Below are 24,556 nucleotides of genomic sequence, written 5' to 3'. Positions count from 1 at the left end.
TTCAATCGTCATTAGACAACATTGACTCTCTGCAATTATGTACCATTTTGTGGCATGGAGATGTGTAGTTCTTCCTTAACATGACATACATCATGCTCTGGGTTTAGCAGGGTCTAAATTGTGCCAGTCAAGAAGCTTTGTATCTTAATCACCATTTTCATTGTGTGATTATGTACAAGAGTGGTGATGAGTCAGATTTTCCAGAGAGAAATATCGATCAAAGAGCATTTGCATCAGTGTGAAGGTTAATGAAAAGAGCAGGCCATTCACCCTATCTATGCTCGTCATTTAGCCTATACTGTATGTATTTAGCACTGTGCCAAGCCTGGTGTTGAAAATACAAAGTATCCCTGCTTCCACCTCCATTTATAATATGTTCATTTCTTACTTACATACACAGGCATGCCTGCATGCACGCATATGCACATGCATACGCACACGCACACGCACACGCACACGCACACGCACACGCACACGCACACACACACACACATTGTGGACAATCATTGGCTTAATCATTGGCACAACTTAGAATTAACATGGACAGACAGCACACAGTGACAGGAAGGACTAATATTTAATGCCGATGAAGGCTCTCACTGTTCAACTACAAAGGAAAACTAACACAGAATGGAAATGTAGGATAAGTTCAAGTTCTGTTTATTGTATTATCAGCCATAGAACAGAGAACTGATGAAATACTGCTGCTGCCATGTGGATCATTGGAGTGCCGTCACTGATGGTGTGTATGGCCCCAGCTAACCTTTAATCACCTGCATCATTAACATTGATGGCATTGCTGTAAATGAAATGCTGAGATAATACAGAATCCACAATAATCAGCTTGAACCGATTTCACCCTACTATGAATCAGAAGAAAATCAATTCTGCAGGTTTTGCTTAAATTCTACACAGATTATGACATAATATTTTTTACCCGCAATGTATGGAATCATTTGGCTATTGGATATTTTGGTGAAAATAAGAGCATTTTGAACAGACTATTTATAGTTGTGTGCAGCTATCTCAAGAAATAAAATGTACATGTACCTAAAGATGGAGGCAGTATATTATTATTATTATTATCATTATGAACAACCATCTCTGAGTTTAGCATTTGTAATATCAACACAAAAAAATGATTGAAAAAGAAATCTTTTTCCCATTTCTAATACATTGTGAGTGATTTGGGGGAGAAGACCAGATTAAACAAACCACCTTCAGTGGTGCTTTGATGAGCAGAGCTGCCCATATTTATGATTAAAAATCAGCCGCCTCCCTGCATAAGCCCTTATCTGTGCTGCTTGAGCGTTAGGCTGATAGGGCTCCAAGCCATGGTGAAAGATAACAAAAAATAATTAGTTAACATTCAGCTTTGAGCAGATGAAATTTTATTTTAAAAAAGAGGAAAGATAGGCTCACCAGCTGCGGCTCGAAAAACATCTATCAAATATATTCAAATACATACATGAAATGTATGTGCGCGTCTGGAAATACATTTTTTCCCCTACACACGTGCAGACTTCAGCTTTGAGATAAGTAAATAAGGCAATCCCTATTTGCACCTTGCTACTTCAAAGCAAATCTTTGACAAACAGGAAGCGAGCATGTATCACAAAATAGGGGTTTACGTGGTTCCAAGGTTAGATTAGTGATTTTTCTTTTGGGTGTTTTTTTTTTTCCTTTCACAGGCACTTTACATTACCATGCATGAAAAACAGTCAGGCTGGGAAGCAGACCTACTGTATGAGATTTCAGACCTCATCATAAGGCAGAATAAGTTCTCTAACTGAGTTAAAGCACTGTTCAATGTCAGACCTGGCATGAAGCATACAGAGTGGATGCTGTCATAGACTGTCAGAAAATGTAAGCAATCAGTTTGTGCGATAGGGCACATTCAAGTCAACTCAGAGCTGAGTACTGACATTCTTATGTGGAGCCTTGATGCAGAATGTGTTAGATGATAAACCACTGTCATCAAGTTAGTTGGATTTTCCTTTGTGTTTCAGCTCAGTCCTTCATAAGGCCTAAGTGTCGTACTGCCTGTCTATCAAAACAAGTCCACAGACACAAGAATCTGGGGTGACAACCTTTTAGAGTGCAGAGTGAGAACATCTACTAAAGCTAAATAATACAATAATGAAGGTTGTGATGTCAAGTGCTATCATTTAAAATTGTCTTCAAACACAGCACTGGCAACTGAAACAAAACTGATAACACAATGCATAATAAATCAAGCTAATGCTGAATAAGAACCCTCTCATGAACTGTAACATTGTAATATTAGTTGAGACCAAAAAAACAAAGAAACATTATTTTGAAAGCCTGTAGGCCATACTTTGACAGGGTACATTTCGTTTTGGTGGTAGGTACTGAATTTTTTACTGAAATTAGAGAGAGTGTGTGTGTGTGTGTGTGTGTGTGTGTGTGTGTGTGTGTGTGTGTGTGTGTAAAATCCTTAATCCAATCCCTTTGTTTAAGTTTCAGGTTCATACCACAGACAGCTTTATTTTTTTTCTATCTTTGTTCAGGTATCCACTTGTTTTTATCAGTCTGTCAAATACATGGTAAAAACCATCACGGTTCATGGATTTGTCTTTTCAAAGTTTAATTGAAAACTGCAATACCTCACTTGCTGATGGATTTAAACGTGGTCTTGCAGCGTGTTCTAAATTCTGCTGGCTAGCTGTCAAATAAAGCTGGATTGTCTGAGCATATTACCCCTCTTTTAGCTCCATTCACCGGCTCCCTGCAGAGTGCTCCCTGGGAAAAATTCTAAATTCCGTTGCTTACTTTAAAGACCCGGAATGGATTACCTCCAAACTACATCACTGAGCTCTTATCTCCTTATGCACCTTCCTGCTGTCAGTGTTCCCTGGATCCTGGACTTATTCCCTGTTCCCCCACATACAAGGTGGGAAACTCAGAGAGATATCGCATTCTGATCCCATGTGGGACAATCTTCCAGCTTATGTCAGATGTTAACAGCTGTTAACCCTTCCAGGCTTCCACTGGAAACAATTTTTTTTTGTGACCACATTCCCTTTGTGACTCTTCTGTCATAAAGTACCTTATGATGCTATATTTTATTTAAAACTAAATAATAATAACTGAAGGCTTCCTTTGGCTTTCTACAATCATAAACGTATCCAGATGTGGGGAAAAAGTAACACAATTTCATATCGTCTTTTACTTTCCACCAGTGTTCAGAAGTCCAGGTTTTGTGCTCATTACACCAGATCACGTGTTGCTGTGCATTTGCCTTGGACACAAGCGGTTTCCAATTGGCAGTCCTACCATTCATATGAGCTTCATGAGGCTTATGTGTACAGTTGTTGAGACCTAGTCATGCAGGTATAGATTCAGTTCATTGGTAATTTTTAAGGGCATTGTTCTGAGGGCGTTGTGGGTTTTAGCAACTATCCTAAATGTCCACATTTCCCTGCCAGTGAACAGGTCATCCTTGTTTGGGGCATGTCATTGTAAATTGTGTTATGTTGCTTTAGAAACATATATCACAGTGTTGATATTAAAACATCTTTTATAGCAAATACATACATATATATACATACACACACACACATTATATATATATATATATATATATATATATATATATATATATATATATATATATGTATTTTAGATTAAATAATCACTGGGAAAAATGAACTGAAGGTGCATTAATTGTGATTTGCCTTTGATCATGTCATCTGTCCTCTTGCAGAATGTCAAGATGTACATTAAAAATAGCAGTAAAATTGGGAACTGAAAAAACACCATATTTTGTTGTCACTAAGAAGATTTAGCTTCAGTCCTGAACCACACACTACAAACAGCTGTATAGGTGTGGCATCTGTCTGAAGACACATTTGCCCTAGGCCCCCCCATTGAAAAGGTCTGTTAGTGCTGCTGGTGAATTACAGAAATCAAAAAGCAGCTCCTTTTGAAGAAAAGTCTGGGCTTTCTGGTAAGAGGAGAGGCCTTAAATGGGAGATGATTGTAGAGGCTCAGATAAATCCTGTGCCTTCAGTGGTGTCAAAAAGGATCGGTGCCAGGGGAAGTTATTTGCTTGAATTGCAGCATGAAGGGGTGAACTGAGGTGTTCCCACAAAGATGAAAGTAATTAAGCTATAAGTAGAGGTCCTGTCTTTCATATCGTTGAGGGGGTTATAAATTGACAAGGAATCTGCCTCGGTGAGTGATGGAGTTTTTGGCTGACCAAGGGTGAAGGGCGATAAGAAGGGGTGGGGGGGAGTTAAAGTTAAATTAATGCAGATCCCCTGCGTTTTGCAGACACTGCATTTTTCACAAGGGTTGGCAAGGAATAAAGCTGGGATAAATATTCATAAAAATGAGAGAGTATGTTTGGTCTGACCATATGCATCAGAAAAAAGGGTTGATAGGGGGGAAAAAAAATTAGCCTCAGTATTTTATCCTTTACCGAGACTGTCATGAAACTGAGCAGAGAATATTCACACCAAGACAAAATTTGGATTTTAACCACAGTACACAGGTGTGATTCCTTGTACACTTTACCATTCAGAAGCCACGCTTTACTTAATGACAACCCCATTTCCACTCCCTTGTGAACAGTGTCAGACTTAATTAAAATTCCTGTCCAGATGACCTTTTCTGGGTTTATCTGAGGGGCAGTCTTTCTGATGGGAAAAGATCCATGGGGTAACAAAGTTCCAGTCAGGACACTGAATAGTGTTGCAACACTGACATAAAGCCAGATTCTAAGCTGATCCTTGCAGAGATGGTCAGGATTAACACTTGAATATCTTACTTAACATCCTCCATGAGTTATGATCCACAGATCTGGTACTTAACAGATCATGTCTGTGATGGAAATACTTAAATCTCACCATATATCCATTTAATGGTTTTATACGTGAAGATCAAGATCACGTTTACAAAACAGGAGAAAAACTTGAAGTTTACTACCGTTAGTAAAAAAAAAAAAAGACTAACTCTGTTCAGAAATATGATGTTCCCAAATTTCAAAGAATGTTGAAATTTAAACAGTTTAGAAAATTACTGTCTAATGCTTCAAAAATTCACTCATTCATTAAGATCCATGCCCTTAACAGCCACCCTGCTTCATGATACAGTGACTGTCTGGTGGAATGAGAATCACAAAGGTGTATGTTTTTAAATATTTCTGGATAAACTTGCATATGCTTGTTTCTGAAAAACAAACTGATAGCAAGAAATAAGCATATTTTCTAATATCAACTTCATGATTACACATGGCTGACAACATATGTACTTTGCAGTGCATTGAATACCAACACCTGAAAAAAATCAAAGTACAGGGCTTTTCCACTTTGAGGGGCAATGGATGGGTTGCACTCTGTTGTACAGTACCTCCAAATACAAAGTATGTTGGTCCCTAGGCCTCTGAGGACTTCCTTACAGCATGCCAATGAAAAAAAAGAATCAGGCAGCAGACTTTACATCTCAGACAAATGAAGGATTAGATAGCAAGTCAAACCCATAAAGAGAATTCTCATACAGTTGAAATTAATTTATGAGAGCATTCTCATTCTCATTCTCATTGAAATGCCTGTGACATTAGAAGCAGCTGTCTGAACTTCCAGTTTATTTTCCCCATCTTCATTGCAGAGGCAGAAAATGTCAGTGTTTTCTGCTGTGGGTGCAAAATAAAAAAAAAAAAAAGAAATTGAGGATGCTGGTGTGACTGCTGCAATGAAACAACGACGGAATAAAGTGCTTCCCCCAAAATCAGCTTGTCACTTTCCTTTTTCTACACAGAATCAAAAGAAGCAAGATGTATATATAGAAATCCAGCAAAGTGTCTGTGTCAATTACTACACACCACTAGTCTGAACTCAGCACTCTGTACATAAGAATTTATTTATGGAAGGCAGGGCCTCAGTTCTTACTATTTTTTTTCCATTCCTCTAACACCAATCACAGAACTGTCTTAGTCTTCCACTTAGGACATTTCCTATGTCTATCTCTTTTGACAGAAGAGAGCTGACAAAATCACCGGGGTCAATGGAGGAGCTGCTGTACTTTCAGAGCAATTTAAAAGCAGCCTTTGTCAAATGGGAAAGTTACAGAGGAACTATTTTACCACAGGGCAAAACAACGTGATCCAACTGGCTGTGCTGTCAGAGCGGGAGCCAGGACGAAATTGAATCGCATAACTTAGCTTATCCTTAATCCCGGATCTGGTGCAGTGGCATGATAACCCTGAAGCAGGGCTGTGCAAGGCGACATGGCGAGGGGAGGTGGGGGGGGGGGGGGGGGGAGGAGGCTGGGGGATCACTGACCTCACAAACCAGCCATCTCAACTGACCATTGTACAAGACTGACACATAGTATTTTCAGCTCAGGATTCAACATCAATAGTGAATGATTCCTATTGGCATGCAACACAGCTGTAGCTTCTCTCTCTCTTGCCTGCTCTCTGTTTTGCTGCTTAATTATTACATATGGGATTAAAGTTACTTCTTTGGGTTTTGCTGTAAATAGAAGCCAGTTTGCTATTCAGAGCCTTCTGGGGTTTCAAGCTGGGTTTTCTGCTTTAGAAAAGTCTCTCTTTTACAAAAAAAATCTTCTAGAGGAACAGATGCACAGCCCTTACTCACACTGTTGACCAATAACTTCCCATCGTGAAGATCTTGAAAATACTGACATTTCTTGGCTAAAATGTATGACACAATTCTAACATTCTGAAAAAAAATGTATGACTTCATATGACTCAACTGGCATTTACACTAACCTGTGAGTCTAATGCAACCTAACATGACAGTCAGAATTTTATCTGTTTGAGTTGCTGCATAAATGCTTTTAACTCTGGAACATCTTCAGAATAAAACTTTTTTGTGCCACCTACATACACCTACAATGTGTTTGTTTCTCAGTAAATGTTGCAGACTAAACCTGTTGTTCCTCACCAAGTTGTGATTACACCAAATTTTTATATTTTTCTTTAGCTTGAACACTGCATCTATTTTCAGGCATCTATCAATATTATCTTCAAGAAAGTATTATATAACAAAGCCTAAAGGAACAATTTTAAAAATCTGAAAATGGATAACACTAAATGAAAAACCTTTAATGAGATGTGCATTTTCACTTTGATCAGCCAAAAATGACAGAAATGATACCTAACATCCAAGCCCTCCCAATTATCCTTTTCAGGATTCAGGTTAGCTAGAAGAGCAAGAGTTAATGATTATATTTGTGTAAATGGTATATCTCAACTGCTTTCCGTAGTCATTAGTAGTTCTGTAGTTCTGTAATTCTGTAGTCAGTATTTTTTGATGTGTGGGTTGTTCATTTTTATTTTACATACAATTAGCTGTTCTTCCTGTTTCTTCAGAGTGTCTAATGAAGAAGATTTGAAAGCTGTTGGCTGTAAAATGTCACAATGCTAGAAATCTTTGGTGAGAAAAGTAACTTTGCAGTACAACTAACAGATTAAGACATGATGAAAATCACTTTGTGCTTCCGCAATGTGTCATATTACTCAGTATCCTTTTAAGGAACCCATTGAGGGCTGGCTTTATAATATGCCTGCGGGATATTTTCATCCTGTAATTTAACTGCACATCAAATAAAACAATGATTGAATGACAATTTTCTGCCATTCACTTTTTATTGGAGAGGATTTTTTTCCCTTCCTTCTGTAAATGAAAATAAAATACTGGTAGATAAAGTTATTCTTTTCCTGTTTTATTGTTGTTATTATTCTAGACAGATCAGGCACCGGGCATATAACACTGGAGGGAAATGTTTATTTTTTAGCTTGAACAATTTCTGGCTATGACATTTCACACAGGATAAACAAGACCACTTCTGCTTGACTCATCTGGGTTTGGGGGGAAACTATCATATCTAGGACTGGACTACACAGTGTCAAAAAGCTACAGAAAAACCACAGTTTAGGTGGGTCAGTGGAAACATGGCTTACAATCTGCTGTCTTGGTTCTTCAAACATTGCGCAAGAAATAAACATATCTGCGAATGCCTTGACCATGATCATTCATGGGAGAGCCACTTTAATTCCATTCTGACTTTGTCATCGCCTTTGTCCTGATAGTTATTTCAAAGTGATTACATCTTTGATGTAATGTTCCCTTTCATGCATGGAATCATTCTGAATTTTTGTTCATCTCCATAGCCTATAAGAGTGAGAAAATCCCCCAAAATCACCACTGTCTAAGGGCTTTCTTCAGGCTTTTGGAATTCAATAACAATGCTGACCTTGTGGTATCACAGTCCTGCAGAATTTATTTTGCAATAGTGGAGACACATAAAAGCATCCAGTAAAAGTTTAAACTTTTCTGAGCAGCATTACTGAGTTCAACCTACCACTATGTCCTCTGGAAAAGTGTCATTGCTGAAGGAGCCGTCATCGAACATAACCTCGTAGAAGGTCTGGGCCGTGACCTCTGTGACCCGAGAACTGTAGTATCTTAGGTTCTTGTGCTTTGCGATGACGGTCTGCCCCACCTCAATGTCCTTCTTGCAAGTTAGGCTCTTCTGTAGAGGAGAGATGGATACTTTATGACATGCTATTGCTGCTGTGCAGTCTCATACTGCTGTTTGTAGAACAGGAGAACTTTTATTATTCACAGTCTTGCCTCAAGTCAAATGTGCCATAATTCCAAATGGTATGAGGTATACAAAACAGATGCTTCTGTAAAGATGCTGGTACATGTTTTGCTTTTGGAACTATCTGCACTGCCTTGTTGAACAGCTAATTTATGCAATGTACACAGTGTTTGAACATGATCACATGATATCTATCCAAAAATCATGTATCTAATGTGTACTGAAATAATTGGATTGTTTACACAAATAATTTGGGAAGTCAGCCTCAAAATCTGCAATTTTCCGTGGTAAGAAAATTATTCATGGATGAAATCACAAGAAGTATTGATCCTAATACCAAATGTAAACTCTGAGCCTGGAAAGGAAGAAACTCTCTTTCAGTCTGCATAGAAATGACAGAAACCCACGACGCACCTAGCAAAAAAATCACAGATTCACAGTCTTGCACGGGACTGCAGACAGTTTTTGTAAAGGCTGAAGACTTTTTTTTTTCCCCAGAACGACCAGGAGCAGGAAAAAATGAGCATACAAATGAATATTAAAGAGGGCTACATGGGAGTCCGATGGAAGAAACTAGACTTTCAAAAGATGGGAAGCTGGTATCATGGTGAGTGTATACGAGGGCCATTTTGCTTCCAGCAAGTTAAGCCCTTCACTCATCTAAAGGAAAGCTATGCTTTTAAGAGGAGCTTATTCCATTTCATTTAAGCAGACAATGTAATTTTTACAGAGACAGGCAGCTTGTTACAGATTTGTCCATTTACCTTCCAAGTTCAAACATTTCTAGAAGTATTTTTGATTTTGGCTGGAGAGAAATGCCCATTTTAATTGTAGATATATGTAAGTCTCTTTACTTTTTGTGGTGCTGTTGAAAACAGTAAAGTAACAAAGTAGTTCATAATCTAATAAATTATAACCTTAAATTTGATTCCCGTTGCTGGGCGTGATTGCATCAATATGAAAGGAAAGTTATTTTTCCCACCAGGAATTAAGTTAGCTGAGATAAAGACATGCTGTTGAAGGGATACCATTGATTACAAATGAAAAACAAAACAAAAAGCCAACTCGGGCGTATGAACTGGTCTTTTTCGGAACTCTCCTAGTCGGCCGATAGCAGCTTTAAGATAAGCGTTCAATCAACATTGACACACTGTCAGAGTACAGACTTACAGCATTCGAGCTCCGCTGCTGGTGCCGGTGACACGTGATGAACACAACATACGGCCAGTCATCTGGCTCCATGGACACACCAGCGGCGTGTGCACATGTCACATGGAAGGAGGTTGTGCAGCGGCCGCACGAGCACTGGATACACGCCCCCGAAACCTTCTTCATTCTTTTGTGACAGTAGAAACATTTCTGAGAAAGGGAGAAAAAAAAACTCCAAATCAAATCCTGGCTCTGTTAGAGGATGTATTCAGTAACATCTCTCACTAATTGGATTAGATTGCTAGTTGCGGGAGAAAAAAATAACGCAGAAGGAAGAAATAACATAAGGAGATTCTGCCGTTCATTATCCTTTGTGTGGAAACAGCTGATTATGACTAATCGATGCTGGCAAGTTTCTGAGTACTGCTGTTTTTTTTTTCTCTGGGGAACCAAATTATTTACATCATTCCAACTTTAGCAGTAAAATAAACGATTCTCCTCTGTGTTACTTTACAACATTTTTTCCAGCTATTCTCTACAGATACAGGTAATTGCACATCAAGTCAACGTGTTTGACAAATGTGGTATTTTAAATTCCCTAAACGACTCCAATTTCACTGGAAATTCTCTGTTCTGAAGTTCAAAGCAAGGTTAAATTATATCAGTTATTGCTATTGCTATTTATAATTTTCTACTCTATTCAGGTACAGTATATGTTCATGTTAGATGCTACCCAAAAAGAAAAAAAACAACATCAGCAGCAGAAACAACAAATGAATATTTCTTGAATACAAATTTAACTCTGTGTGTAGTATCAAGGATCACCCAGCATTATAAAACAGCAGAGACAATAATAACAGCAGATATTTTGGCATCAGAAATGCATAGTTGATTGTTAAATAACCTTGACATCACAATAAAATACTGAGTAATTATTGTAAAAATATCACAAACAGTGCCTCCTTTATAAATAATTACAAATGTCATAGCCTGGAAGGAAAATTACCCTGTTGCCCTCTCTTCACTGTGTTCATATACTCTGGAAACGATGGAGCTAGAAACATTAGGAAGATGGGCAACATGAAATTCATTTACCATGATGAAGTGATATCGATAAGATCTCTACATTAAACAGGGAATGTACAACTCGTAACTCATGCTGTCATCAAAAATGACAGCATATAAAGGTTTCATGGGTAAAAAGGAATCCCTCATTTATTGTGACTTTAATATACTGTATACAGTGGCTAAAGCCCTTTCATCGGGGGATATTCAGCTGAGGGAGGATACAGAGCACACTTCTATCAGATCCCATTATATGGTTGCTGAATGTGTGCAGAGTGAAACTGATCTCAGGCTCTTCCCAGAGCGGCACTGCACTTTATATCCCAGCGCACGGACTATGATATCATCTCAAGAGTTTCCCATTTTCCACCAATAAAACCATACTACGGATAATCCCGGAGGAGGCCCTTAGGTTGCTCAAAAACGCAGGTCTGAGAAATGTGGGAGAACATGCCGTCTTTTCACAAAGATGTGAATATGTATTTATGGTACAGTTTTATGAGCTAAAACTGTAGCTATGTGTGCTGAAGAAGGAAGGACCATTGCACTGTTCTTAAGAAAAAAAAAAAAAACATAAAACGTGGCAGAAAACCCAATATATCAGTTATGACAAAAGACACACAATAAGTGTCATTACACATGAATTTTATTCACCATAATCTTTTAACTGAAAAGAAACCCATGTTTTTTTTCGATAAAAGTAATTCACATAAAAGTGTTCACAAAAAGAAACATGGGATGAAAGACAACCAAGAGTTAAAAAAAGATAGTAATAATAAAATATTCATTGTACAGTTAATTAACAAATCTGTTTGGATTCTTACAACTACTGTATTCATTTTGATTGTTTTTATCTTGTTTTCACAGATGCGGAGACCTATTCCAGTAATTTTATCCCAATTTTTATGAAAATCATACCATTGGTGTCTATTATGGAAACAGCTTTACAGGCACAAGCTGAAGTCTGCTATGATCGTTAAGCAGTTGCTATTTATTACATATTGACTGTGTCAGACTCGGGAGCAGTCGTGTCACTGGCCTGTAGGTCCACTGCAGAGCAGACCTCAAAAATGCAGCAGGGTGTTGAGTACTGCTGATGGACATCTCTGCAAAATGACCACGGTGCCTTTTCATTGCCACAATTTATCATATTATGAATCATTACAATTTTTTTCTAAAAAATAAAGCATGTTTATGACATTGTAAAAAAGGAGGCAGCATTCATAGCTCGGTCATTCGTCTAAGAAGGTCAACCACTGTCAGCTGCATGGCCACTACAGCCACGTCACATTTATATAACAGAAATTGCACGTATGGTCAGAATGACAAGGAATAAAAAACTAAACTGTCTTTTTATAATGACGTGAACCATGAAGTTACAATTACTTCATTAAAATGATGTTACTGAAATGCCACATTTGTTCATATCCCTGCTTGAGTGTCAATACAACACATAGCTGCAGCCAACAGGAACAGTCGCCTTGAGCTCCTTGCTGGTCTTTATGTCAGTAAACGATGAATACTCCCTAACTGAGTACTCCCTACTGTTTCATTGATTGATGGTTGCAGACTGAGGTGTTCTCCATTTGACAGCACTCCTGACATGACATGCTGAAATACACATACTCTACTCATCTTCTTCATGCACAAAAATGAATTGTTTGTGAGTCAAAATAAACATTGATATTGCAAATGTTGTGTCAAATGGCAAGGGTCATACCATTTTCCCAATCTTGCATCTAGACACAGCATGGGAGTTGGGGGTCTTTAACTTTATTCCATCACCAACATCACAAACAAAGCCTTGGAAAGCAGTTTTTGATCAGAAAATACCAATTAAAATGAAACAGCTAATATCTGGTTTAAAAATGCACCTGATTAATAATGACACACTTGAAGTGGCAATGGGGTATTTACAGTAAAGCATTAGTGTGCCAAAGTAAAGAAGTATTCCCATAAAAGGAGCCCTGTAAATCAGGGTAACGTTAGTCCCATAGTTCTCTGTCTTTTACTTGTGCCTTGGCTGAGGGCTTTCTGCTTTCCTCATAAACGTGCACTTCAGGAGCCTGTGTTGTGTGCTGCTATAATTAATCATCGAGATGTGCAATGACACAACACACAGACGGTCCAGTTACCTGAGGCGAAGAAAACTTTCTGATAAAACACCCAACTCTAAATCACTCAGCTCCCTGCAACTACACACAACACTGCACTACACAAACACGGTGTTCATTTTGCTCAATTTTTATGGATAGTGTATGAGTCAGATCATGACACAGATGGAAACTATAGTAACCCGCCTTACCTGTGCCTATTACTATTTAGACATCAGCATATAAAAACGTATAATTTTTATTGTTTTTTTTCCCCTAAACAATCTCCACATTTTTGAGGATGAATCATCACCGAAGGCCAGAGAAAATGAAACTATAAATCTATTGCCACGCTCAAAAGGAGAGGGATAACCCTTTCCTTTCACACTGAGTTCTATGTTTTGTATTTTGCAGTCGGTGCCTTGTTCAGGTGGATACAGTGACTTGGCCAACACTACATTAGGTTTTCCCTCTGGGCACTTTTGTCCTCCCTGGCTGCTGCTGATTTCGGCTATGAACAGACTGTTGGAGGAACAATGGTACTTTCAGGCCAGATGCTGAAACTTCACTCTGAGGGGGACTGGGGAGCCATGTTTATAAATGACATTCTCTTCAGTGCCTGCGCATCTCAAAATGCAGAGTGCTGGACTCAAATGGAGATCGGACTGAGACAAAGTCTGTAACATTCTGCATGCTTATTGATATAGCTTACTGATATAAAGCTAAGGGCTACAAACTGGCTCTGTTTAATGCCTGGGTGCCATCTCTGTAGTGCCTGGACAACACGAGTCAGGGTATCACATCTATCAAGGAGATGGAGGGTTAACATGATGGAGGGCTTTCAGTTTTGAATGGGTCTGCTGATACAGTATATAAGAGCACAGACTGCACAATCTGAAGGACAAATGTGGATTGGAGAGGCCTCTAGATCTTTTTCATGCCATTCTTGCACCATCACTTGAGTTAGAGTGTGCTCTTTGGGCTGATATCCTGGTTTTATGTCATTTATGTTGCTGGCCTAAATCTTGTGCCTTAATGCTCCGGCTCCTCACCTTCTGCCTCTCCCTTGATCTAAAACAAGGAGGATTACTCTGTAAGGACTCAACGCTACAGTCTTTACACATATCATTAATGTTTTATACTCATCATGGCTTCAGGTTCATGGAATTAGCTCAGAGAAAGCCATAAAATTAACAGCAGTGAAAACAAAGAGGGCCTGACTCAGCTGCGTCCCCGAAAAAATGCCAACTCCTGTTTTCCGTGCCAGTGCACTTTGGCTTAGGGGACAGTGTCTTAAAACACAAGTCCTGCCGTGACTTCAGCTGAGACTTCAAGCGTCATATATATGATTTCTTCTCCCCAGCAACACTAGTTTATTTTTTTCTTACACGCTCTAACACTGCTGACCTGACAACAATTTTTTTTTTTCTATCTGTAGACTCATTACCTCACATGCATGTGGTAACTTACCACAAAGATGCCAATTGTTAAAGCTTGAAATACATTTACATTTACATTTATTCATTTAGTAGACACTTTTATCCAAAGCGACGTACAATAGTGGGCAAACAGGCACAAGGGCAAGATGTGTACAGGTCATACAATGCAGATAGTGCTGAAGCTGAGCACAAGGTCGGTGTAGCGAGCCAGAGCTAATCTGATCTTAGGTTATATATCGAATACGATCACTGGGACAGTAAAGTACGTGCTACAAATACAAGGTAAGAGATAGAGCTACAAGCATAAGCATAAGATAGGACCAGGAGAAGAGCATTTCCCAAATTACCAGGTAATGCCACCTTTGTGGTAAATTATTGCCTTACAATAAATAAAAGCCTTTTTGTTTGCTGACCAAGATGCTAGTATTCATACCAGCACAGCTCAATCTCAAGTCTTGATGGGGTGTTCTGACATTCTAAAATATCAAAGACAATAAAATGTTCTGAAGTGTTAAAGGATCAAAGCTGACATGTTCAGAATTTGATGGGAATGATAAAAACTACTAGTACCAATGTTTCAAGTCACTGTTATGTAGACTTTTTTGATTTTGTTCCCTTGGCCATCATCTTCAGACAGACATCTTACCTCATAGGTTACAATATTCTCTAAAGCCTGATGATTAAACTATATTTGAAATAATCTTCAAAGTGATGTCTTCAACCAAACGTCCATATGTTTTTTGAAGCAGAAGGCGTGGAGTTAAAAGTTCTGCAGAATTTGTCCGTAACACACAGAAATGTAAATTTGGCTAAATGAAATGCTTGATTAAATATGACAGTGCTGACAGTGAATGATCAAGAGCATCATACTGTCCCCAGTCCTGGCCATAGGTCTCTATCCTCATACAGTGCAGCTCATTTTTTATCACAGATGTTCACTACCCTGGTCCTCAAATCTGCATCGGTGAAAGTAACGTTCATGGTTTCCATTTGCAATGTTTTTTCTGCAATCACCAGTGTACTAGGGATTTTACAAGATTTATGTGTTCTTTTCTGAATCGAAATATGATTACTCGAAATGCATTTCGCGAGCAAGAAGCTGGAGTCTATTAACCGCTCCGCATTTGCATGGTACCCCCGGCTCGGGGAAGCAAACAGGAGAAATAAACTGCAGGCACGCGGACGGGAAGCTCTTAAATCATTAGCAGACAAGATGAGATCACAAGCGACGTGACAAAGCGGTGGCCTTGTTGGGCGGCTCAATAAGGAGAGCCGCATTAGATGGAGATCAGAGCACGCATCCAGGGGTGATGCTCATTATCCTCCATCAGGGGGGGATGGTGACAAGCCTCCGCCATCACCCGCATTTCCATTTATTGAAATGGAAAGTTAAAACTTTCACAGTGGAAATATGTCACTAGGCCAACTCACGAGACCTGACAGAACACTGTTCGTCATTATGGAAATCAGGCTACGAGCTGCCACCGCTAACTTGCGCCTGTGTAAGGAAAAGAAAGACAGAAAGCAAAGGCGAACAATGGAGAGAAAGGGAGAGGAAAAGAGAGAAGAGGGCACAGTTTGCTGTTATGTATCTCGCGTTAACGTCTGTATTTATGCCGGGGCTGCGGTGTCTGAGACTGACTCGTGATATGAAGCGACTCTCAGCGAATGTGAGGAACAATGATGAGTGATGTGGTGAAACGGTTCACAAAATGAGCTGGAGCACAGTTTTGGGCCCCATCCGTTCGCATTATTCGCGGTCTGGTGGAAACACCTTGCATGGCGAGGCAGTGAATGTGTTGCGGTGTCATGAGTACCATCTCAAAATGCAGCTCAACACAACATGGCAGTGCAATTTCCCCGCAAATTTGCGAATGATGGATCTAAACAGGAATTCCTGATTTCAGCACAGCAGAGCGTTGTTCTCGTGAAATGAGGACCTTAGCAGCAATCATCAGTAAAGCTTCAGGAGATGAACATGTGAAGAACCCCTGGCAGGAAATCCGCAGATACGCTGTGTGGAACGCAATGGTGTGCCGAGACACAAAACCTTCCATAGGTTAAACGTGTCATTGCGATCTATATTTAAGCAGGATGAGTGTGAGAAGGACAGATGTACGTGGGAAGAAAAGGCAATTAAAAACACACACACCAGATAGTTTGGATTAACTTTGCTTTATCTCTGTGGAAATCCTCTGCCTTCAGGAAGATCTCTGTCCCTCATTATGGAGCACACACATTGCCTTCACCACTCCCCCAGTAATACCTGCCACTGGCCCTGACACATCACTGTGTTAATATCCAAGGCGCTCAATCCACACACTGACACCATCTAAATCTCATGCTCATTTCGTTTGCCGCATATACCATACGTCATCTAGCCTAATGCCCACCAAGGGGGATTATGGGAAGGTTCAAAGGGTGTCACGCGCTCTGCTCCCAATGATGAAGCATCTGTGCTGAGGATGGTAAAAGTGCGTGTGTCTCCGGCACTGTTGCTGCTCATCCCAATCACGGGGAGCTGTCCACAAAAGCCTTTCATAGCAATGCAATACAGGGGTATCAATGTATGTTTATATACAAAAAGACGACTGGCAATATTTTTATAGAACAAAGAGAAGCCATGATCACTGTATCTAACAGGTAAAATCGTCCACAAAGTTTCAGAAATATTGGATTCCATGGACTGTCTCCATGCACGTGCATGCATGCACACACACACACACACACACACAAACACAAAAAAAGTGCTTTTATCTTTTATTAAACCAGTTTCTTGCACATCACATGAAGTCATCAAGCTCACCTTGATGTCGTTAATTATTAATATGGGGAAAGTGCATGTTGTTTACTTTCTGATTTCAAAAGCTGTTCTTTTCACTGAGTCAGAAAACGTTGCCAGTGGGGAATATGTATGTTTGCAGTGCACTGCTAAAGGAAAGGCACATTCCTGTATCACAGGCCAAAATGAATTGCCATATTCCCCCTCAAGTCAATATTATTCTGAAGAGTGTAATTCAGAATAATATCAGACATTGATATGAAAAAATGTAAGATGAGTTTCTGTAGACCTTGTACAAAAACTCATAAACTCACAGTGTCTACGTGTATTTATCTGTGTACTGTTAATGCAAACAAAGTAAAAAGCCACCTATTGACAGGGATTTTAGAAGGTATCCCTGTCTCTGGCTTTCCTCTGCTGAGAAGCACATTATGGTCATCGTGAGTTGTGTGCCACCAGTCAGATTGAGAAGCCTGGTGCAGAAATGAGGACTTATTACATGTTCTGCCAGACCTGGAACCCTAATACATTGGCCATATATTATCCTGATAAGTACTGTCTGCCTCAGCCAAAAAAGGCCCATTGTCGTGCCAGGCCACTTAATGACTGAAAACTGATAAGCGGCCAAAGTGTCGCAGGAGATGTAAAACAGAAATAGATTCAAATTATCTTAAAAACTGCCATTTCTAAAAGGTGAGACAGAATTCCACGGCACATCAGAAATAAAAAAGGGGTCCTAAAGAATAACTACATTTTAAAGGACAAGATGATTTTATGCATTTTAACTCCATGATTTATGTCTACAAGGCAACACTTTTTTGTAGTTTAACTGTAGTTTAATAGGTTTTCCTATTTCTCCTTTGATTTGGCGGTCATGCAACAGTGATGTTATGATGTTATGCATGACCATAGTATAACAGCATGCAACATTCATCATAGCAACATTAATTGGCATCTTGTATAAATCAATTTACAGATTTATTTATATATTGTTCCCAGAGTACTAGCATGAAGAATTAATTCAGGAAAAATAGAAAGAAAGTAGGCAACATTCCATTCTGGTAGACTAAAAAAGAATAAACTTCCAACTTTTGTAATATCTAATCTAATCTATATGTCCAATTTCAAAAAACAAGGGAAAAAGGGAAGTCTTAATGGTAACAGTGGAATGTAAGTACACTGACTGCCCCAAAATAACCTTGACCGAAACAGTCCATCTTAAGGATAAAATGTTAAACCATGTTGCTTTTACAAAGGACCTGAATAAACAACAGCATTCATATTTATGGATTATGGATATGCTTTTTTGTCCTGTTTGTGGCCTTGTTGGATAATCTACTGTTTCCCATGCTACAGCACGCTCAAGGTGAGCAAAACTGCAAAAACTGCAAGACTTGTCTGACCATTCACCACCAATGAAACCAATTTAAAATGCCTATAGGTACATCCTGAACGTAATAAAACCCAATAATAACCAGGGGCTTTCCAATTGTTCTTAAACAATACAAACCACCAGTGTTTGCGTAGAATGGTAGAAAACGAGTGCATTGTTCAGCTTTCGTTTGCTGGGGGATTCAAAAGAAAGAACACAAAAAGTACAGTAGCATTGGGGGGAAAAGAAGACAGAGGAAGGGTCTGATTTGTCTTCTATTTATTAGCAAGCCACTTGCACCGTGTACCTTTCAATGTGAGCTGAAGAAATAAGCTCTGTTCTTCCCAGCCAGCTGTCACACAAACGCTCAGCAGCAGAACGCTCATTATCAGCCCTCGCACAGACCTCCCAGGACAGGGCAAGCAAGTGGGAGAGAGAGAGCTCACCTGGGCTGCAGTCAAGTGAGCGAACAGCCTCTCCACGCAGGTTCAGTTACTGCCTTTGAGTCAAAGCAGAGCACTTTCCCAATTTTGCTTACGAACTTGTCTTTTTTTTTTTGTTGGCCACAGAATTTATTTGATCAATAAAAAAAGATCCATAGATTTGTTATAAAATGAGTCACATATTTCAGACAGCCACAATGTGAATAGCAGTGATGTCCCTCTGTCACCGCTGACAAAGCAAGCCATGCCTCTGTAGACGGGCTCAGAACGCATACTGTATTTTTACACCAAAAAAGAACCATTAAGAATCGTTCCAATTGTGGTTCCAGTCCATACAATTTCCTATTAATGTATTTATAGTATCTTATTACAATCTGCATGGGTGGGAAAAACAATATCCTATGATGGAACAGTGCATTTTTTTTTTTACACATGGCCCTATTTAGAGGGTGTGGAAAGATGATGCAATGGTCAACGCATAGCAGTATTTTGGAGTGTGGATGGGACAGGGGTGTGACCATTTGTTTTGGGCTGTTGCGTAATTAATAATTTCATATGCCGGGGTATCCCCGCATTCTAGTTTTAAATCTGCATCATTTCTCATTGCGCTCATTTAAAGGTAATGTGGCAGGCGTCATGATTGACATCTCACTATCACACTTTCCACTCATTTAAGAGTCATTCCCAGCCAACTGACTGCTTGCCTATCAGTGGGGAAAAATACCAAAACTGATTCGGACATGCCCTGACAACAGTGCTAGCTGCTGCGTTTGAACATTGCACTAACACTGTCCAAATAAGGCTAACAGTGTTTTGCAAGACAGGAAAATTGACGTTCGTGCCATTTGATCCCGAAGGATATTTAACTACAGAAACGAGCGCAGCCTCCTCTCTGCTGGTCTCTCTTTCGTGCAGCACAGTGCATCCAGTGGATGAACACGTCTGTCACACCGTCTTCAATGGACACAATGCTGTTGCGTAATCAACAGCACACCTCACCGTCAGCCGTCTAAAAGCAGACACAGCCGGATCGATGGAAAACAACAAACCTACACTAGAACCAGCAAAAAAAAAAGGCCCGAGACAGAGCTGCAGTGATATATGAGATGTACGATCCTGACGCTAAAAAGCGATAGCGCTGGAGGGCTGTTTATTGACTGTTCCCTCTAATGAACTGCAGTGTTTGTTCCCCTACAAATATTCCCCTGACCACCTGAGGTGAGGGAAGATGTCTCTGGGCCTGTCGGCGCTGGATTGAATACTTTTAGAAAAAGTCAGCGTTCTGTGAAATGTGAAATTAATATCTGTGTCTTTAGGCTGGTGTGAAGAAACAGACAATTATTTTACATTGTCATTTATTTATATATGAGATTTATGTCTAAACCCCGTTTCATAACCAATGCTTCAGTGTGCATCCCTGCAATTTAAATTAGTGCTTTTGGAAAATAAATAGATGTCTCACTAACCTGTAACTCTGTGCATTCCATGGCAGGCATTTATCACAATGGCATATTACAAGAAGCAGAGGCAGTCTGCTTTCCACTGATTGCATACGAAGAGATAAAAAGTGTGAAAATCTAACGAGAAAACTTCATATAAGTCATCTGACAAAAAGTCAGCACCTCCAGATTTACTTGCTATACATCTATATCTCAGAAAGGCACACACATGAAGCCCGAATGGAAATATGTATATGGATTTGGTAAATGATTTATTCATAAAAATATTTAACTCTTTTCAATATGGCCAATGTAAAATACTATATAATCTCAAATAACACTTGAGTATACCACACATTATTTATAGACAAATCTGTAAAAGTTTCTCTAAATCACCTTACTTGAATGGAAAATCATGGCAGAGTTTTTCATTTCAAATGCCAATTCCTGTAGCAACTAATGGGCGTAAGTTCACTGGACCGGAAGTGAAAGGGTTAAACACTGGCTGCGGCTGCCTCGCAACAGATATCTGACAGTTATCTGCCTTCCCCTCACAGCTTTGCAAAGAGGGCTGCGAGCATTCATGGGCTTTATTTTCACCCCGAAGTCATGCGTTAAGAACACTCTCCTCTAAATTATGAATGTGTTGAGCTCCTGTGAGGACAATGTGGTGCAGTGGCACGTGGCTCTCTCCCGGCTCCTCACCCTGGCCCGTGCTGTCTCCATCCCCAGGGACGCGGTCTCGCTTCATTTTCAAATCCTGCATGCATGGCGAGCCACGGCTTAACTAAACAGAAATGAAAAATTTCTGACATAATCCCCCACAGGATTGCAATATTGCTCCCATTGTGCTGTTGCTTGTAACTTTTGCCACTTTGCCTCGTCCAAGCAAAGGGAAGGGCTGTGGCCAGATACTGCTCCGCCACAATCAGCGGCCAGGGAGTGGATTTGCTCTAAGCCATTAATCCAACGTTTTATCATCGCTGTCTCGTTTTTTTCCCACTCAAAACAACTATAAAAAAACATGCGGACATCTTGGGAAAGTGATGGTGGTGATACAGGACAGCAGTGACAGGTTTAAAGGAACTGGGATTGCAACCAGAAGATAGCAGGTTAAATTCCCAGGTGACATACTGCTATTGCATCCTTGTGTAAGATGCTTGCACATTACCTGCATTGCTTCAGTAAAATATCTAGCTGTATAAATGATTAACATGTATATGAGATGTAATATATGCAAATCTCCCTGATTAAGGATGTCACCCAAGCTGGTAAACTGTGCAAAAATAAACGAATTAATTAAAAAAAAATGAAGTAAACGAGAGACTGTTGGCTCTATATCTCTGCCTGAAAGAAAAATGTGCAATCCTCCCTTCTTCTCAAGCTAAGGCCTCTAACCACACTCCATGTGCATGTTTTTTTTTGATATACTGCCAATGTGAGAATTCTTCAATCCCTTACCAATAACATAGCCATCCAGTTCTGACCACATCAGAAGAATTCATTAATAATTCAGCAAAATTCCCAGCATCAAATAATGCTGACAAAATAATACTTTTAATACTACTGCTATGATATGTGATCTGACGAGAGCTCTAACATCCCTGAGACTTACAAATATTCACTTCATAAAAGCAAAAACAAAGGAAAAAAACTATTCTTCATTTCAGCTGAAGTACATTTTCCAAATTTAGAGGCTTTGTGAAGCACAAAAAGTACAAGGACAATGAAAAGAGAAAAGAAATTAAGGTTGTAATGCGATTGGTGGAGCTGGTATCCACGGGAATATCAAAGGCTCAGACAGTGCACATGCCTGTGTGTGTATGTGTGTGTGTGTGTGTGTGTGTGTGTGTCTGTGAGAGAGAGAGAGAGAGAGAGAGAGAGAGAGAGAGAAAGAGTGAGACAAAGAGAGGGTGTGAGTGTGTGAGTATATATGCATGTGTGGGGGGATGAACCTTAAAATGACTTCACCATGAAATCCTCTGCCATCCAATACTAAACTCTTTTTCCTCACCACCGTTTGATTGAAATATTCAGCTGAACCCAGAGCAAGTGAGATCTAATCGATTACTCCCATTCCACTGCAGAGGTTTATCTGTTAAAACCCCCAGATGGAATCAGAACAGCTGTCATTCCGATTTTCTCCCCCCGGTACAATGCTCCGATCGGCTTCATCGCCGTCCCGGGCTCGGCTGAAACGCCCGGCTGGAAAGGCATTCGCTTTCAAAAATTGATGTACCTTTCAGACCAACAAATTGGGCCTCTGAAGCTTGCTAATATTTCCCCTTAGGTGATTCCTCTCTCTCTCTCTCTCTTGCTCTCCTCTACACCGTCTTCTCCCGGTCCCTCGCCTCGTCTTTCTTCTGTTCTCCTTTTGTTTTTCTTCCCCGCTTTTTCTCGCCACGGAAGGCATGTAAGCGGAACGTTCTAGCCACAGTCAGCCCCTTCGAATGGCCGGCGTTTGTGCCCTCATCCAGTTAGGGGACCCCTTTTAAACAACAGCGCCCCGCATACATAAAGCGCACTTGTGCCTACTTGCCTCAGTTGTCAAATACAAATTACTGGCCAGCGGGAGCCTATTGGCTTCACTGCTGTTCTGAAACCTCATTTCCGGACTTCATTTGGTTTGAGGGAAAGAAAAAAAGAGAATGGAAGACCTTTTCAGTTTTGAGCTGACAATGCAGAAAAACAGGGAGGAGATGTAACCAATACCCATGACCAATATCCATGCCACAAAGAAGAGCAAATGGTCCCTTAAATTGCATATCATTCCTCTGTCCAAAATGAGTGAAAGGAATTCAAGTCCTTTTCTGGCAGAACATTTGCTACTCTATATACTAAAACTAAACCTACTGGAAATTGAAAATGATTACTTACTCTCTTTCCTATATCTTTTTAGGGCTTGGGAACATCAGAATTTATAAACTACGTACAAGTGTAGCATTTTGTTCGCATTTTATTATATATATATATATATATATATTTATGTAGTGAAGCACACACAATATTGGTTATGTGTAAAACCTAAATCGTCTCTCCATGAAACTACATTTTAGATTGATGCAAGCTCACACTGAGCTAAATTTCCACTTATTTCAGGCCAAATGACTGCATTTAATGTATAGTCATATTCATTCACTCGTTCAATCACACAGAACACAAAGACAACTTGACATGACTGCAAACCGGATAAGCAATCAGTTTTCTAACATGAATCATTGCCTCTCACTGTAGGCTTGTTTATAACATTACAGAAATTGAGACCTTTAACACAAGAGTAGTTTGTGGCTTCAGTGAAGCTGGTTGTATTTGTTTCTCTGGTCCCCCTGAGGGATGTGACTGGTAGGGGTTCTGAATGCAATATTGCTGCCCTACTGATCAGGCTTGGCAAGCACATTCTATACACATCAGGCCTCCAGGCTGAGCAAGACAGATCTAAACCTCCACACACGTCCCGTCAGAGACAACTCAGATACAAAGGGCTTCTGGTTTGCTCCTTGAAAATGTGTTTAAATATTACCATAATGCAAAAAAAAAAAAAATCATTGATAGTCAGATGCTGAGCAGAAGCTGATATAGACTCTCTTAAATAATAATGATAATAATAAAAAGAAGTAGAAAAAGAAGAAAAAAATAATGATAATAATGTAATGCAAAAAATTAAAAAAAGTGAAGTGTCAATAAACGTGAACATTATCTCCCATGAGTAAACACATACACTCACTCCCTCAAACACACAGGGCACTGTACTGTATACAGCATTCTGCTCCCTTTTTACATAATAAAATGGAGAAAAAACTACTATCTAAAACTAAAACTAGCCATCATCCTACTGTTTGTTGCTCAAAAAACACCAGACCCTTTCAGTGTTACAAATTCCTTTTGCACCACGGATCCTGTGGCACACTCGATTTGTGCAAGTGCAGCCTGGAGCTTTTCCAGACTAATAGTCCACATTCTGCCTTGAATTTATTTGTGTTTCATTAAGGCCCACCCGTCAATAAAGCACATGGCACTTTGATAAATATGCACTCCAGCTCCTCTCTATGCTGTTAATTGCAACATTACATGGCGTCTTGATAGCAATAAATATGCACAGGCGTTTTCTGCAGTCATAATAAGTTCCCACAAGGCCCGCAGCACATCACTCTCCTCCACTCTCCATCGCAGCGTGGTGCC

General features: G+C 39.7%; 1 protein-coding gene across 3 annotated transcripts in view; it reads right to left on the bottom strand.

Annotated features, from left to right (window-relative positions):
• LOC118793160 (lysine-specific demethylase 4C-like) overlaps positions 1-24,556 on the bottom strand; it is a 123,097-nt gene that overhangs the window by 9,596 nt on the left and 88,945 nt on the right. For all 3 annotated transcript variants that reach the window (XM_036551197.1, XM_036551198.1, XM_036551199.1), the window contains 2 exons: positions 9,766-9,954; positions 8,353-8,523 (listed from right to left, as the gene is read on the bottom strand). In XM_036551197.1, the coding sequence (XP_036407090.1) occupies positions 8,353-8,523; positions 9,766-9,954 (360 nt within the window). The remainder of the gene's footprint in view (positions 1-8,352; positions 8,524-9,765; positions 9,955-24,556) is intronic.

Source organism: Megalops cyprinoides, chromosome 18 (genome assembly GCF_013368585.1).
Source record: "Megalops cyprinoides isolate fMegCyp1 chromosome 18, fMegCyp1.pri, whole genome shotgun sequence".
Taxonomy (NCBI): domain Eukaryota; kingdom Metazoa; phylum Chordata; class Actinopteri; order Elopiformes; family Megalopidae; genus Megalops; species Megalops cyprinoides.
Note: the sequence above shows the minus strand (reverse complement) of the source record. Positions and strands in the feature narration are given on the sequence as shown.